The sequence below is a fragment of the Myotis lucifugus genome, unplaced genomic scaffold, assembly GCF_000147115.1.
Source record: "Myotis lucifugus unplaced genomic scaffold, Myoluc2.0 scaffold_11, whole genome shotgun sequence".
NCBI lineage: Eukaryota > Metazoa > Chordata > Mammalia > Chiroptera > Vespertilionidae > Myotis > Myotis lucifugus.
This window is the reverse complement of record NW_005871059.1, coordinates 8,272,506-8,286,381: the sequence shown is the minus strand read 5'-3', so window position 1 is coordinate 8,286,381 and position 13,876 is coordinate 8,272,506. Positions and strand designations below refer to the sequence as shown.

The 13,876-nt window shown below is 34.2% G+C and overlaps 1 protein-coding gene across 1 annotated transcript in view; it reads left to right on the top strand.

Annotated features, from left to right (window-relative positions):
* The window catches only part of ADGRG6 (adhesion G protein-coupled receptor G6), a 132,750-nt gene that overhangs the window by 72,024 nt on the left and 46,850 nt on the right, over positions 1-13,876 (top strand). Inside the window, 3 exon segments of the mRNA XM_006084498.3 lie at positions 4,356-4,424; positions 6,763-6,846; positions 12,418-12,503. Coding sequence (XP_006084560.1) covers positions 4,356-4,424; positions 6,763-6,846; positions 12,418-12,503 — 239 coding nt within the window.

Here is a 13,876-nt window from a genome sequence, read left to right as displayed (position 1 = left end):
GGGGGGTCCCTCAGCTCAGCCTGCGCCCTCTCACAGTCTGGGACCCCTTGGTAGATGTCCACCTGCTGGTTTAGATGGACATCCCTCTTGCAGTCCAAGACCCCTCGCCCCTTACCACCCACCTGCTGCAGAAGCAGGAGAGGCTCCCGCCACTACTGCTGTGCTCACCAGCTGGGTTCTCTGCTCCTTAGCATTGCCCTCCCCCCCACCTACTGGGGGGGGGGCGATTGGGGGCCGGGCCAGCCAGGGGAGGGGCTGCGGGAGGTTGAGGTGCCGTGGTCACGCCCTGTCTCACCTCTGCAGAAGGGGTTGTGCTGGGACCGCCATGGCTGGCCTGGCAGCACAGGATCGCTGGCCCCGCCCCCTGCCCACTGGTCATTCAGGAAGGTTGTTCTGCTGTCTGGTCTAATTAGCATGTTAGCTCTTTATTATATAGGATAACGTATACATACATTATATTCACATAATGAAGATAAAATCACTTTATCTTTACAAAGGACTTTATTATTTAGAGATGTTTAAACTCTTTATGAGCATAAATGATTCTTGGAGATAGTTTTATTTGAGATATATTTATTTATGGAAAAATTGTAAAATTTAGCTTAGTACAGCTGCAAAGAAGGAATTGAAAAGGAATTATTTTTCCCCATTGTAACTCATGCTAAGGGTTCATTGCTGTCTACTATTATTTGGATTGTGATTAAATAGGTTATGAGATGAGTTGTTGACTACACATCAATCTTTTTTACCACAACCCCTGTAAATAAATAGTGATTCCTTTTAGTAGTATAATTTTGCAAGAACAACAGATAGAAAAGAAAGATTTTCAGCTTCTCATCAACTGCCCATTTTTAATGATTACATTTTTTCCAAAGAAATTTGACTCTAAATTTTGCAGTTAATATTAAGTAAATACCTTTAAACACCTTTGTGGTATCTATAAAAATGAGTGAACATACATAGGTTACATTCTGAAAACAATTCCTTGATGAAAAAGATATTATCATTATCCAGGAGGGAGAATTGTCTCGCTTGCTTAACGATATCCTGGTTTGTAAATCTGTTGGCCTAGGAAAACCGATAGCAATAGTGACTTTTTATGCAGATATGCTGAGCATGGAACTAGTTAGAAATAAAAAAAAAATTTTTTTTTTGCATCTACTTTTTATATTTCATGTAATTATATAATTGGGTGTTTTAATAATGCAATATTTTATTTATCAATATAATTTCTCTCTAATAATACTCATCACTTGTATTTATACTATCCCCCCCCCAAATTATCAAACTTAACATCTATTCCTATATTGAATCTCCATAAGGTAGTGTTTATTGAGTATTTATAAAACAATGTCCATTTGTTAGGCTTTAAGGAACAACTGACAACTTAAATATTGAGAAGTAAATGTTACAATTTCCCATGAAGAGGTTGTCATATATTGATATGTATACTTGTTATGATACAATGACACTGATAAAATGTTAAATAAAATTTGTCAAATGTCTTACTGTAAATCATAACTCTTTGGGTTTTCTTTCCCATCCCCACCTCTAAGCTCTGTACTATACTGCAGTGGGAAAGCAGTTAGCCATAAAACTTCTTTCCCACAACAATGTCCCCTTATCTCCCTTTGTCGTCCAGAGATACTGTATCAGGGCCAGGAGTGGCCAGGGAGCCTTTGACTGCCAACATTGTGTGTAATTTGAGCAGCACAGGAACTCCATCCAAGGGTCTCCTCTGTCGCCTGTTACAGTGGCTGAGATTTCCTCACTCATTTTGAGTTTTTAGTTTTTAGAAGTTCCTTACTAACATGTAAGTACCTAAAGGAGAAATAAGGTCTGGCAAGAAGGGGGCATTAGTTAAGAATAATGGGCAGAAAACTTTCAAGATAGTATTCTACCTCAGTCCTGCCTGAGGCTGACCTCAACTTCTGTCTCCTCAAATGTTCTTTTTCCATGGTATACTTGTCCAAGCTTTCAATCTTTAAGACCTCTCCTTCCTATCTCTGCTTCCTTTCATAGCCACGCTTCCTCCTTTTGCATTCACCCCTCAATCAAACATTGGCATCTAGAGTCCTTCATTCCCACGCTCCTGAAGCTAAGTTCTGTAGAACTGCTACCAAAATTCCAGTGCAGAGTTAAAGGTCTTCTCAGTCTTTATCATTCTTGACCTTTCTTGTGCACTTGGTATTGCCACACCCTCCATGAAACTTTCTTCACTTTAATTCTGAAAAACCACCTTCTGCAGAAGCTCTTTTTACCTTCTCAAACCTGATCCTTAAATAAGGGAATATCTATGGTTATATCCTTCTCAAATCTTCACTCTAGCTCCTGTGATCCTAGACCCGGCTATCGCTTCTGTTGAGTATTGCCTGGCTAGACCTCTTACAAACCCATGTGCACCTGCTGTGTGTCCAGGTGTCTCTCAGGCACCTCAGTTTTCATTACTGGATTTACTGGTGAGCCCCCCTCACCTAAGTTTGTTCTTCTTCCAGTATTTCCTATCTCCTTTTATGAGATTATTATGTACCAATTTCTCAAGCTAGAAACCAGAAGAAAATGTCTTCATCTCTTTTGTCCCTCTTCCAAAAAGTCTCTGAATCCTAGACAGTCTACTTGCAAATGCCTTGCATCTATCTCTTTCTGTCCATTGTCATTTTAGTCGTGATGCCAGCTTGAATCAATAGGGTTATTCATGCTTCTTGTACCTCCCCTCTTCTAATTGGTTATGGGCTTCAAAGGTGTTTTCAAACATAAATAGAAATTTCTCACCTAGTTCCCTTTCACTTTTTTCCCATTTCCTTTAAGAAAGAGTTCAAAATGTGAGCAGTTGTTCATCATGCATTCAGTAATTTGTTCAGTAAAGCTCGAGCACCCACCTGAGATGTGGATGGGATAAACCATCCTTGGAGAGACACTCGTGGTGCCTACATTCTACAAGGCCCTTAACCCATTGCCTATATATCTGACCATTCCTACCAATTTTCTACAGATAACCAGTGATGCCATGTCACTTGGGTACCCAGATCTCTTCACAGCCTTCTTGGTATCTGTTTCAGTAATTCTGTCTGCTAGAAATACCCATCTCTAGTCTCTTATCCCGTGATCAGTATAGTGACTCCTCATCTTCTTCGCAGCTCTTCTTTGTAATGAAATGCACACTCTCCCTTCTCACCAAACTGCTGATCACGTCCTGCTTTGGGCTACTAAATACTTATATCATTCAGAGAACTATGAAGCCATTTCCCATGTATGCCTCTCTGAGAGTAGGGACATTATCTCAAAGTATTACTCTAGCCTCTGAGCCTCGTACACTATAAACAGTCAGTAAATTTTTATTGAATGAACATGTAAAGGCCTGTAATGAGAGCTTTGTACCAGTTAACATTACAGACTTGCCTGTAGGGTTGGGCCCTTCTGAGGTAACATGATTTTCTTCCTTGGGCCAGGTGCCTGAAGCAATCAAGAATGGAGATGCTATTAAACTGGGGATGCTTTCTGTTCATGCACACCATTTACCTAGACATCTTTTGTTAGCTCATCTTTTTGTGCCTGCTCTACCTGCAGGTACTATTCCCACAGGAAAGTTTGGAAAATGTTTAAACATTTGAATGGAATCACATGTCCTTTTAAAATTGAAATGTCCTTTTAAAATTGAATATATCTATTTATGTGTGTGTGTTTGTATTTATCCTCTGTCTTTATTCATAGTGCAGTATGCTTTGTGAAAAGTTTAACTCAGCTCCCCTCACCTCAGCCTGTTTATAAAAGTCTGTTAATTGTCAGAGAAAGATGTAATGCAACAGAGAAAACCCACTACTCCTACTAGAAAATCAGCTCAAACTTGTTTCCTACTGAGGATGACTCAGTAAAAGCTTGAAAAAGAAAGACACAGAGACCACCTTGAAATCAAAGAAATGTATTTCTGGAATTGTCAATAGCATCTGTTAGTGGCTAGCAACAAAATGTGCATATTATGAGTATTACTAGCCAAGTTTAGTTTTGAAACTTATCTTTGATGTGTATATTATTTCATCTGTACAGATTTCCACCAGAGCTGTATAATTTATTATGTGAAGAGGCCCTGGATTTTTTACACAAACTTGTCCTTTCATATGTGGATGGACAATAAGTTGAGTTAAAGATTTTAAGGGATATTTCAATAACCTGGTTTTACATGTACAGAAATTAAGACACAGAGACTTTAAGAGACTCTCTTAATGTTGGAGTATTATTGGATGATGCTTTTAGGGCTGCTCCTCTTATACCAAACATATGACTCATGTTTTTTTTTCCTGGATAATATTAAATCTTGTACACAAGTCAAACTTATATAACCTTCTGTGTTGATCAAGGTTCCTACCTGATCCCGCTCCCAGCAGCAGAACTAGCCAACTGTGCCGATTTGGGGACCCTCTGCCAAGGTAGGGAGCCAGCGTTGTCCTCTGGAGTCTCTCTGTTTTCTTCTTGCTATTTTGGATAATGGCATTTTTATTGTTTTGATTTGTATCTTAATTTTCTCTTGGGAAGTCAGAAACCAGCAAAACAGAAGAATTTCTGGATGTGTTTTAGTTGCGTGGGTGCACAGTACGTACAGTGTGGAGAAAGAATGCATTCACAGACTGGATGACCACATTTCCATAAAGCACTGAGTTTTTTAAATGTGAATGATTATATGCTATTAACCAAGGGTTGATTTCATTTTTCCCCTCTATGTCTCCTCAAGAATATTGCAAAGGTCCAGTATAAATACAGTCATACAATGTCTTGAAAAAGTATTCATGTCTAAAAAACAAGAGGAAAAATTAAGTTGAATATTCAGTTACGCTTAACACAAGGCTGTGAGGCAATTTATGAGGTGCAATGTAACTTAAATATTGAAATAAAATTAGTTATAATAAACTAATATTAATATAATTTTATTGGTTATTATAATGCATAGTGACTACATTATGCCAGCATTCTAACGATATATTATGGACTAAACAGTTGCATGCTAAATAATACATAATTAAAGTCCTGAATGTTTTAAACTTATATATTTTGCTTTAATTTTATTATCGCTGTTCCTAATTTCCATGACCCATTTTCATTCATTTAATCTATTAAATACTTCTTTGTTCTATATACCACATTAAGAATCATGATCATGCCTTTTGTAAAAGCTGGATCTCTTATTAGGAGGAACATAGCATGAAAGTGACTTGGGTTAGAAGTGAGACTAAATGAATAGAAACTAAAGGTGTCTTCTGTGGTTCCAGTGTGGAAGTGGGGTTTTAATTCATTATTATCTTGTTTCCTTTCTGAGGGATTATTCCTGATATTATTATCAATGAGTACCTTATGAAAATAAAAGTATTACGTGGTTTCCATAAACTCAGTGTAGTTTAAAAGTAATTATCTGACACAGAAAAAAATAATTTTGCCTAGTTCAAGATCTAAAGGTTTTTAAAATTACTTATTTTTTATTTTAATCAGAGATACCTATAGTACTGATTCCTTGGGTCACAGGACCAGATGCCCAGCTATCCACCCCCCTGTGTCCTAAATGACAAGAAACAAAACAAAACATTTTCCTGTTTATTGATGCATTTTGCATTAAGATAAATATAACTGACTGTTCATCATTTTTTTAAAAAGAATTCAGAAAGAATCCCCATTCTTAAATATTACATATCACTTGGAAATGGAAAATTTTTTAGTTAAGAAAGAATATTTTGAAACAGGAAGTTTGCTATTTTCTACAGATCCCTTAGAAGGTAATTACTTAAATTTAGGTAATTTAAAAAAATGAGACACATAACAAATGTTTATTGTCCATATGAATGTACATTAATACAAATGTTTTAGTTTATCCCTAGGATAAACTAAAGGAAAATTATATGTATAGTGTTTCTACTACTTATACAGGGTAGGGCAAAAGTAGGTTTAGCATTGTTTGAATAGAAAAAGACATGGAGGTAATGATTATTACAGTAGCTTTATTAACTCTATGTTTCATGTATTCACAACTGTAAGCCTACTTTTGCCCCACCCTGTATATCTCCTTCAGAATTCCATAGAAAAATATTTTCAAAGCATTACATAAGGATTTCATCTTTGAGTTTTAGTAATATCAGAAGCATATCTATGACATAATGCTTTGAAAATGTTTCCCCCTTAGGCTTGTCCTTATGAAATCCATTTTGTCCATCACTGTTCAGTAAAGTTATTGGGATCTATAAATGATTGATTCAGTCTATACATTTTATTCTTTCATTTTGTTTTATTTCATCTTCTCAAGGAGAAACATGTTTTTCTCTGAGATTTCATTTCTCTGTTCTTAGTGAATCAGGAAGACTGACTTAGTTTGGATCATTTTCTAGCTGATTGGTGTGATAGAGAATGTCTCCTCTAACCTTTTGCTTTTACAAACTTAGGAAACTGAGTTCTGTAAAGGTTTACTTATTCACAGTGTGGTCATCCGCCTGTTAATCGCAGACATAGGTCTCTAGAATCTAAATGTTCTTTCTCCAGTTCCTCTGTGCCAGATCCAGACTATTGCAATGTGATACCAAAGGCCATGTGAACTGATTCTTACTGTGCCATAGAAAGCATTGCTTTATTTTATGCATTACAACCTCAGAGTCTGTTGTAGTTAATGGGAAGAAAAAGATTCCATTCCTTCTCCATGTAGTGTCATGAATTAATTATAGGTTGCTCATCCATATTAACTGCCATGTGCTCCTTGCAAAATTACATTTTTCTCATCTTTGTTAGCAGCTACTGTAAGCTCTCCTAGTACTACACCACCTACTGTCACCACTAACATGCCTGTTACTAATAGAATCGATAAACAAAGGAATGGTAAGAAACTACCTTTTATATTTGTAATATGTCTGATGTATTAAAAATTGTATTCTCAGGGTGGAAATATCTGTTTCAACAAAGTTTCTATTATTAGAATCAACTGGTACATTTGCAAGACTAGTAAAATAAATAAAATCCCTTGGTTCTCTTGAGTTCCTCATTCTAGTAACCAGTGGAATGAGTTCACTTCCAGTACCACTCATCTGTACTTTTAGCTAAAATTTCTTTCAAAGGAAATTTTATGAGAAATTCATTTGATGAAAAGGAATGAATTTATATTATGCTAGAGACAGCAGAAAAAACATTTTTTTCATGGTCTTTTGTTAGATTACTCTCTTCGGGAAACTACTTTCTAAAGGGTTTTATAATTTTAAAAATCTACTTTTAGTAATTTAACTTTTCACTAAAGCCAACTTTATGTTTAAATATTTGTGACATTTAAATTACTTTACATGGTAATAATTTGCTCTATGTTTTTATTTGTTGACCAATAATGATTAGAATATGATTGTCTATCAACTAAATCATAAATCAAACAGTTTCCTATATGGACCATATACATAGCTTTTTGGTAATTCAGAGTAAATGATTTTAGTTTCTTCTGAAAAAGAGAAATTCCAATCAGGTGACTACACCATAGCCTCAAATACAGTAATATTCTCAAACATGAGGTATTAGAAACAAAGAGATTTTCTTACTCCAATAAGTTATGAGGCCAAGACATCTGTTAATGTATCACCAGGGACCAAAACCCAGAGAAAAGAAACATACATAGTTAATTTTTTCTTTTGGCTTTGGGGTTACATCAACTTCCTCTGTAAGGACGTTTAAATTGGAAGTATGGAATATTTTACATGAAATGTAAAGGGTTATAAAGACATCGATTCAGGGAAGTGTTTATGGTTATTCTGGTAGTTACACCAAGGAGATTTATGATGGAGCAAAAATTCCAGCAACCCCCAAGAAAGCAACAGCAGCTGAAGTTTCCAGTGCATATTTCACATGGACGCCAGCCAGTAGATGGGAATATTATAATTCTAACGAAGTACTTCGTTCTTTGTATGAACATACAAAGAGCCTCTGTGGCATTCTCCCTCTAGGACTGGCACATCCTCTACTGCCCAAGAACATTTATATGATGTTTCAGAGTCCTTGACTTGGTGGAGTAGAGCTGTATTCACCCAGTCGTGTCATTTCTGACATTCTTGAAGAGAGCCTTGTTTACTCCATATCTCTCTGCGTCATAGCCTTTATTGGAGTTTCAACAAAGCGAGCAGATGTTAAAGTCAATTGAAATGGTTTGGCGACCACATTTAAGAAAAATATTCTAATTCAGATGATTCTTGATAAAAATATAATCTTAGCATTTTAAAATATTTAAAAATATTCATAGGTTATCATGTAGTAGAAATATTTTCAAAATTGTGTACTCAAATCTGTATACCATCTTTTAATCACATCCTTGAACCATCTCTGTTATCCATTTCATAGGTGTGGTGTTTTTTCTAAATTGGCTCACTTTTTTTTTGCTTAAACATTTTTATATGGATGGAAAAATTGATATCACTGTTGTAGAATTAAAGCATAACCACTGGTTTAAAAAAAGAAGTGAAAATAAATATAATGAAAACAATGTCATTGGATTCTCCCTATATCCTATTGCTTTCTCACATCTCAGCCCCCAAAGCCTTTATTGTCTTTTTTAAAAGGGAGAGTAACAGAGATAGACGATAATCTAAGTAAGATTTTTTCTTTGATGTAGTCAAATTTGCAATAATTGAAGAGAATTACTTGTTCACCTTGTGAATAAGTGGGATTTGATGTCATGTCCTGGACTATCTAAGATCATTCACATACTGCCAACAATTTCCGATGCACTTTTTTTATTCCTTGAGAATCTGATATAGTGAACATTCTCAGGCCTATGATCTGATATAAGAATGGAGCAAAAGTAGTTTAAAGTTGTTCATATGGAAAATAATACAGTAATTAATAAATAATAATACATGAATAAACTCAGTGTTTCGTGTACTCACAATTGTAAACCTACTTTTGCCCACCCTGTATTAGAGAATTTATTTTGTTCACTGTAAGAAAGATGAGCAAACTGTCAAATCTATTTTCTACCTTACCTGCTTTCTTAAACTCTGGACTATCAAAGAGTTTTACTGTGTTCATCAACAGAGAGGGGAGAGGGGTTGAAATTGGTTAACAATCAGACATATTTCTTCAATATATCAATTAAATGTTCTTTTCCCACTTTTGTGAAATATTCCTATTTTTCTGTGTCAGGAATTTTTTTTGTTATTTTCAATAGGACTTTGATATGATATCTCAGATTATATACTAAGAAAATCTTATCTTTTAAGCTACTTTTCACAGATATTTCAGGAACTACTGGATAACCTAGTTATTTTCACATATAACTTTTAGCCTTTTCTGTTATATTCCCCAAAAAGCTCTTTGATCAATTTTTGTTTCCATTCAAAATTACATTTTCTATGCTTGCAGCATCACTCTAATGCTACTATGTGTTAAACTTTTGTGAGGTCAGCAACCCAAGTAAGGAAATACCTTTGTTAGTCTTTACGGTTCTAAAAACCTAGCTTACAAGTGATATAGTAACACTGCTTCTAGTTTCTCACATGCATTTAAGTACTCAAATAAAAAATATCCTCTCATGATATTTATATGGATCCAACAACAATCTAGCTGTACTTAAAGAAATTGTGTGTAGGATGAGCAGGGCTCCTGTCATATTACAAATACCACTGTCATATCGTAATTGTCTCATCACTAGTTCAAAGAAATAAACTTGAATCTAAAATAACATTTGCTTTATAAATGAACATCTACCTTTTCAAATATATATTTTAAAATCTACCTTTCAGCCCTGGTGGGTTTGATTCCTGGTCAGAGCACATACCTAGGTTGTATGTATTCGATCCCCGGTTGGGGTGCCTGTGGGAGGTAACTGATGTTTATCTCTCGCCTCTCTCTCTCTCTCTCTCTCTCTCTCTCTCTCTCTCTCTCTCTCAAATAATTTTTTAAAAAATATCCTCGGTGAGGATATTTTTTAAAAAATCTACTTTTCAAATCTATATTTCACAACCTTGACTATAGTGTAAAGTATGTCATTTCTGTATCTTCCAAGAAACTCCAAAAAAGTGTGTTAAGAAGACAAAAAGGAAAAATTAAATTGGAGAAAGATCTCCAGACAGGAATACGATTTTTTAATATCATGTGTAATGGCAAATAATAATTCGTAGTTTGATATTCTTCATGGCTTGAAGTGTTATCTAATTGAAAAGTGGATATATTCTTACACACTTTTTTTCCCCAAAGAAATGTCTCTCATGAATTTTTCTGGCCTGGGTGCCATTATTAGGAAAAAGCATTCATCTTTTGATGTCTCTGGAACAAATGAAGATTTGTGAATAGCTTTTCTATTGAGTCACTGTGGGAGTTGTAACGTTTATAGGGAAGACTGCGAGGATGACATGGAAAAGCCTGCATCACTGTCTTCATTGTGCATTTTCTGCATTGGCTGTGCTTAACCAGTTATTTTGCTGCAACTCAAAACCCCTTTCACCAACCCTTTGGTGGACATTTTATTTTGTTTTGACAATTCACTCTTGGACATTCCTCAGGATTAATTGTTAACTACATTATTCAAATTTTTTTTTAAATAAGTATAACAAGTAGCCTCTGCTGAGTAGCTTTCAGCTAACTATAAAAATACCACATTCTGAGGCTTCTGAGGAGAGACTACTTGATAATGATCCACAGCACAAGAGAATCTGTAACACAAGATGCTAGGTTTTTTGGCATATTCACATATTTTATTTGCTTTCAGCAATGTAACTCTAAGGAGAGTACTATATTTATAAATTGATTTAGTCTGCCTCAGATGTCTTTCTCATTTATAAAAACAGTGAACTGAAAAAAGTGAGGTAGAACATATTTAAAATTTAAAGAAAAGTATCTTAACTATTTGGATGCTTCTATAAAATTTCAGAAATGTCAGTGATATAAAACACTGATAATTAGTATTTTGTAATATTTTCCTGAGAGGGAAAGATTGCTAACTACTGTTGAACAAACACATGCTTTAGATCTCCATCTAGTGGCAGCTTTTCAGTTACTATACTGGCATCAGGGAACATTCACAGAAGATCCCTAGGAATCTGAACTAAATATAGAATCCTGGACCTCTGCAATTTGAATTTCCTCTCAATCACTTGGAATGTCCATGTTTTGATATGATAAGATCTAGAGTATAAAGGGTTTTTTGTCCGAATTATTATTTATTTTAAATATCTTTCTCAATATTTCCATTCAGAATATTTTTAAGAGAATACAAATTCAAGATCATTCAAATAACTGAAGACTTTTAGAAGCTAAAATAACATAATCTTTATAAATTACTCTCACTTGGACCTGTATCAATTTCATATATTTATATGACATCTAGAGTGGTGTGTTTTTTGTTTGTTTGTTTTGTGTTTTTTTTTTTTGCATAAGATTCTGACCCATAGATTGGAAAAACATTCCTTTAGTAATTGGATAGCAGTTTACATTTTGGTAGATTCGGGAGGAATACTTTTTGTAATTTTTTGGTACTGCCTCCCAAAAATCTTTATTAAATCCATTTCTTATCATTGTTTTAATTACATATTTCTACATTTTCTATGTATATTTTATTCAAGACATACCACAACATAAACATGAAGAAAGATGATTGATTATAGAGGAGATTCAAATTTTTTTTTTCTCTCAGTAACCTACTATATTTTAGCATGGTGCCCTGTAACAAGCATCTAGAGAGATTTAGCAGGTCCTGGCTGGTGAGTTTGGTGTGTGTGTGTATGTGTGTAGTGTGTGTGTGTATTATACTACTTTAAAGATTGCCCCCCCCCCCAAAAAAAGCAGAACTTTCTCTGACATTGTTTTATTTTTAAATCAAGGTAGTACAATTGAAATTCTTTCTGAAAATATTATTTTTTCCCCTCTACTTTGGTAGAAATGACTACATTCATGAAATTTTGATGAAAAAAAAAAAGTGAAATCCAACCCAATAACTTAGTAGAAGTAAAGCTTTGTTGGGGAGGAGAAAGAAAGGAAAGGGAGAATAAGGGGCCGAAGTAGTAAATATGTGTAAGCCTGTTCTTTTTCAAGTTACTGTCTGCCCATCATCCCACTCGCTTTCACATGCCCAACTCTTTATAACGTACAAAAAAAGGATAAGTTCTTATTACAAGAAACCAAAGTGTACATGAAGGGTCACTACTTTACAGACCATAGATATCAGAAATTTATAGAATTTAAAAATAGAAGAAATGTGCAGGTGATGATTTAGGAGCAATGAATGAAGTATCTATATGTATAATCAGTAACTCTAAGAAGTTGCAAAGGTCAATGAACATAAAGTAAAAAAATCTCAATTTTTCTGTACCTGTGTAGATGTTTCTTTTAAATTGTATGAAATTATATGATTGTAGATTTACCTTAATAATTATATGGCTCTGAAATATAATTAATGGGCTAAATCCTGTTTCTAATGGACAGATGGAATTATCTATAGAATTTCCATAGTGATTCAAAACATCCTTCATCACCCTGAGGTAAAAGTACAGAACAAGGTGGCAGAATGGGTAAGTGAACTTGTAAAATTTCTTTTTTGTTTTTATACTGTTAACCTCTGGAAATCTGGAAAAGACCCTGCTGTTTGGCTAACTCAATCCACAGATGATACTGGTACATAGGTGTTGTTCATTATAAATGTATAAATTGATAAGTACGTGGGGTATTATGCTTATGCATAGAAAGAGGAGTGCATTTGAAAAAAAGGACAAGAAACTGAGCCTAATAGACTATTCATGTCCAAACGAGAAATGCCACACAAATGGAAATGTGTGTTGGTAGGTATCTTTATTTGCTATAATATGCATGCATTTTCAGCACTATTTTTAAAAGTATATTTCTTATTTTATTATTTTTTGAGAATTTTTGTATCAAAAACAAAAGGTATAAAAAGATATGCAGAGGTCCACGAATATGCCATTTCATTCATGTCATTTTGTTCTAACACTGATGAGATGCCATAGATACTTGATTCTTATTTACATCAATTAGCCTATGGTAAAATGAGTTTCATTATACATAATTTTGCTTAAAGTCACAGAAGCTATTGATGACTTTAAGCGAGGACTTACTGTATCATGAAAGTCTTCCACCCATCCTTGTAGCTTACATGGAGATGAACCTGGAAATCACTGTTTTTTTTCTTGGGTTTTTCCAGAATTTGTGCATATAAAAGAAAGTAAGATTGTTTTATCCCTTTTACACTCAAAGTAACATATTTTACACACCATTCTTATTTTTGTTATTACCAGATTTATAACATTAGTACACAGAGACCTCCTTTTATCTTTTTTTTTTAAACACTGCATAGGGTTCCATGATGTGGCTGTCATTTATTTGCATCAGTTGATGCATATTTACAGTATAATTTATTTAACCTGTATTATATTGATGAAAATTTTTGTAATTTTCAATTTAAAAACTTTAATATGTTTTATTTTTTTCTTCCTTATACAGTATAAAAAAATTTCTTTCACAGATTTTCATTATTTTTTCATTTTCATTATTTTTTTAATTTTTCTATCTATGGTAAACTATGGTACTTTGAACTACTTTTTATATGTAATCCTATTACAGTTAAACAGCTGTTGTGAATAAAGTCACTTGGATATACATTCTGAAGTAAGAAAAATAGTTTTTTATAGGTGCCTAATAAATGTGTCCTTGGTGGCAAAAGAGAGTTAAACCATTCTTTGAGACGTAGTGGTGACAATATATTATATGCATGTAACATATTTGAATGATAGGAAAACATAGTCTTATTTTTAAAGGTTACACCCTTTAAAACAAGTTGATCACAGGAAATAATAGTATGTAATTAACAACTCTATTACAAAACTGGGGGTAAAAGTGAAATTCTCTAATAGAAGTTGAAGAAAATGCT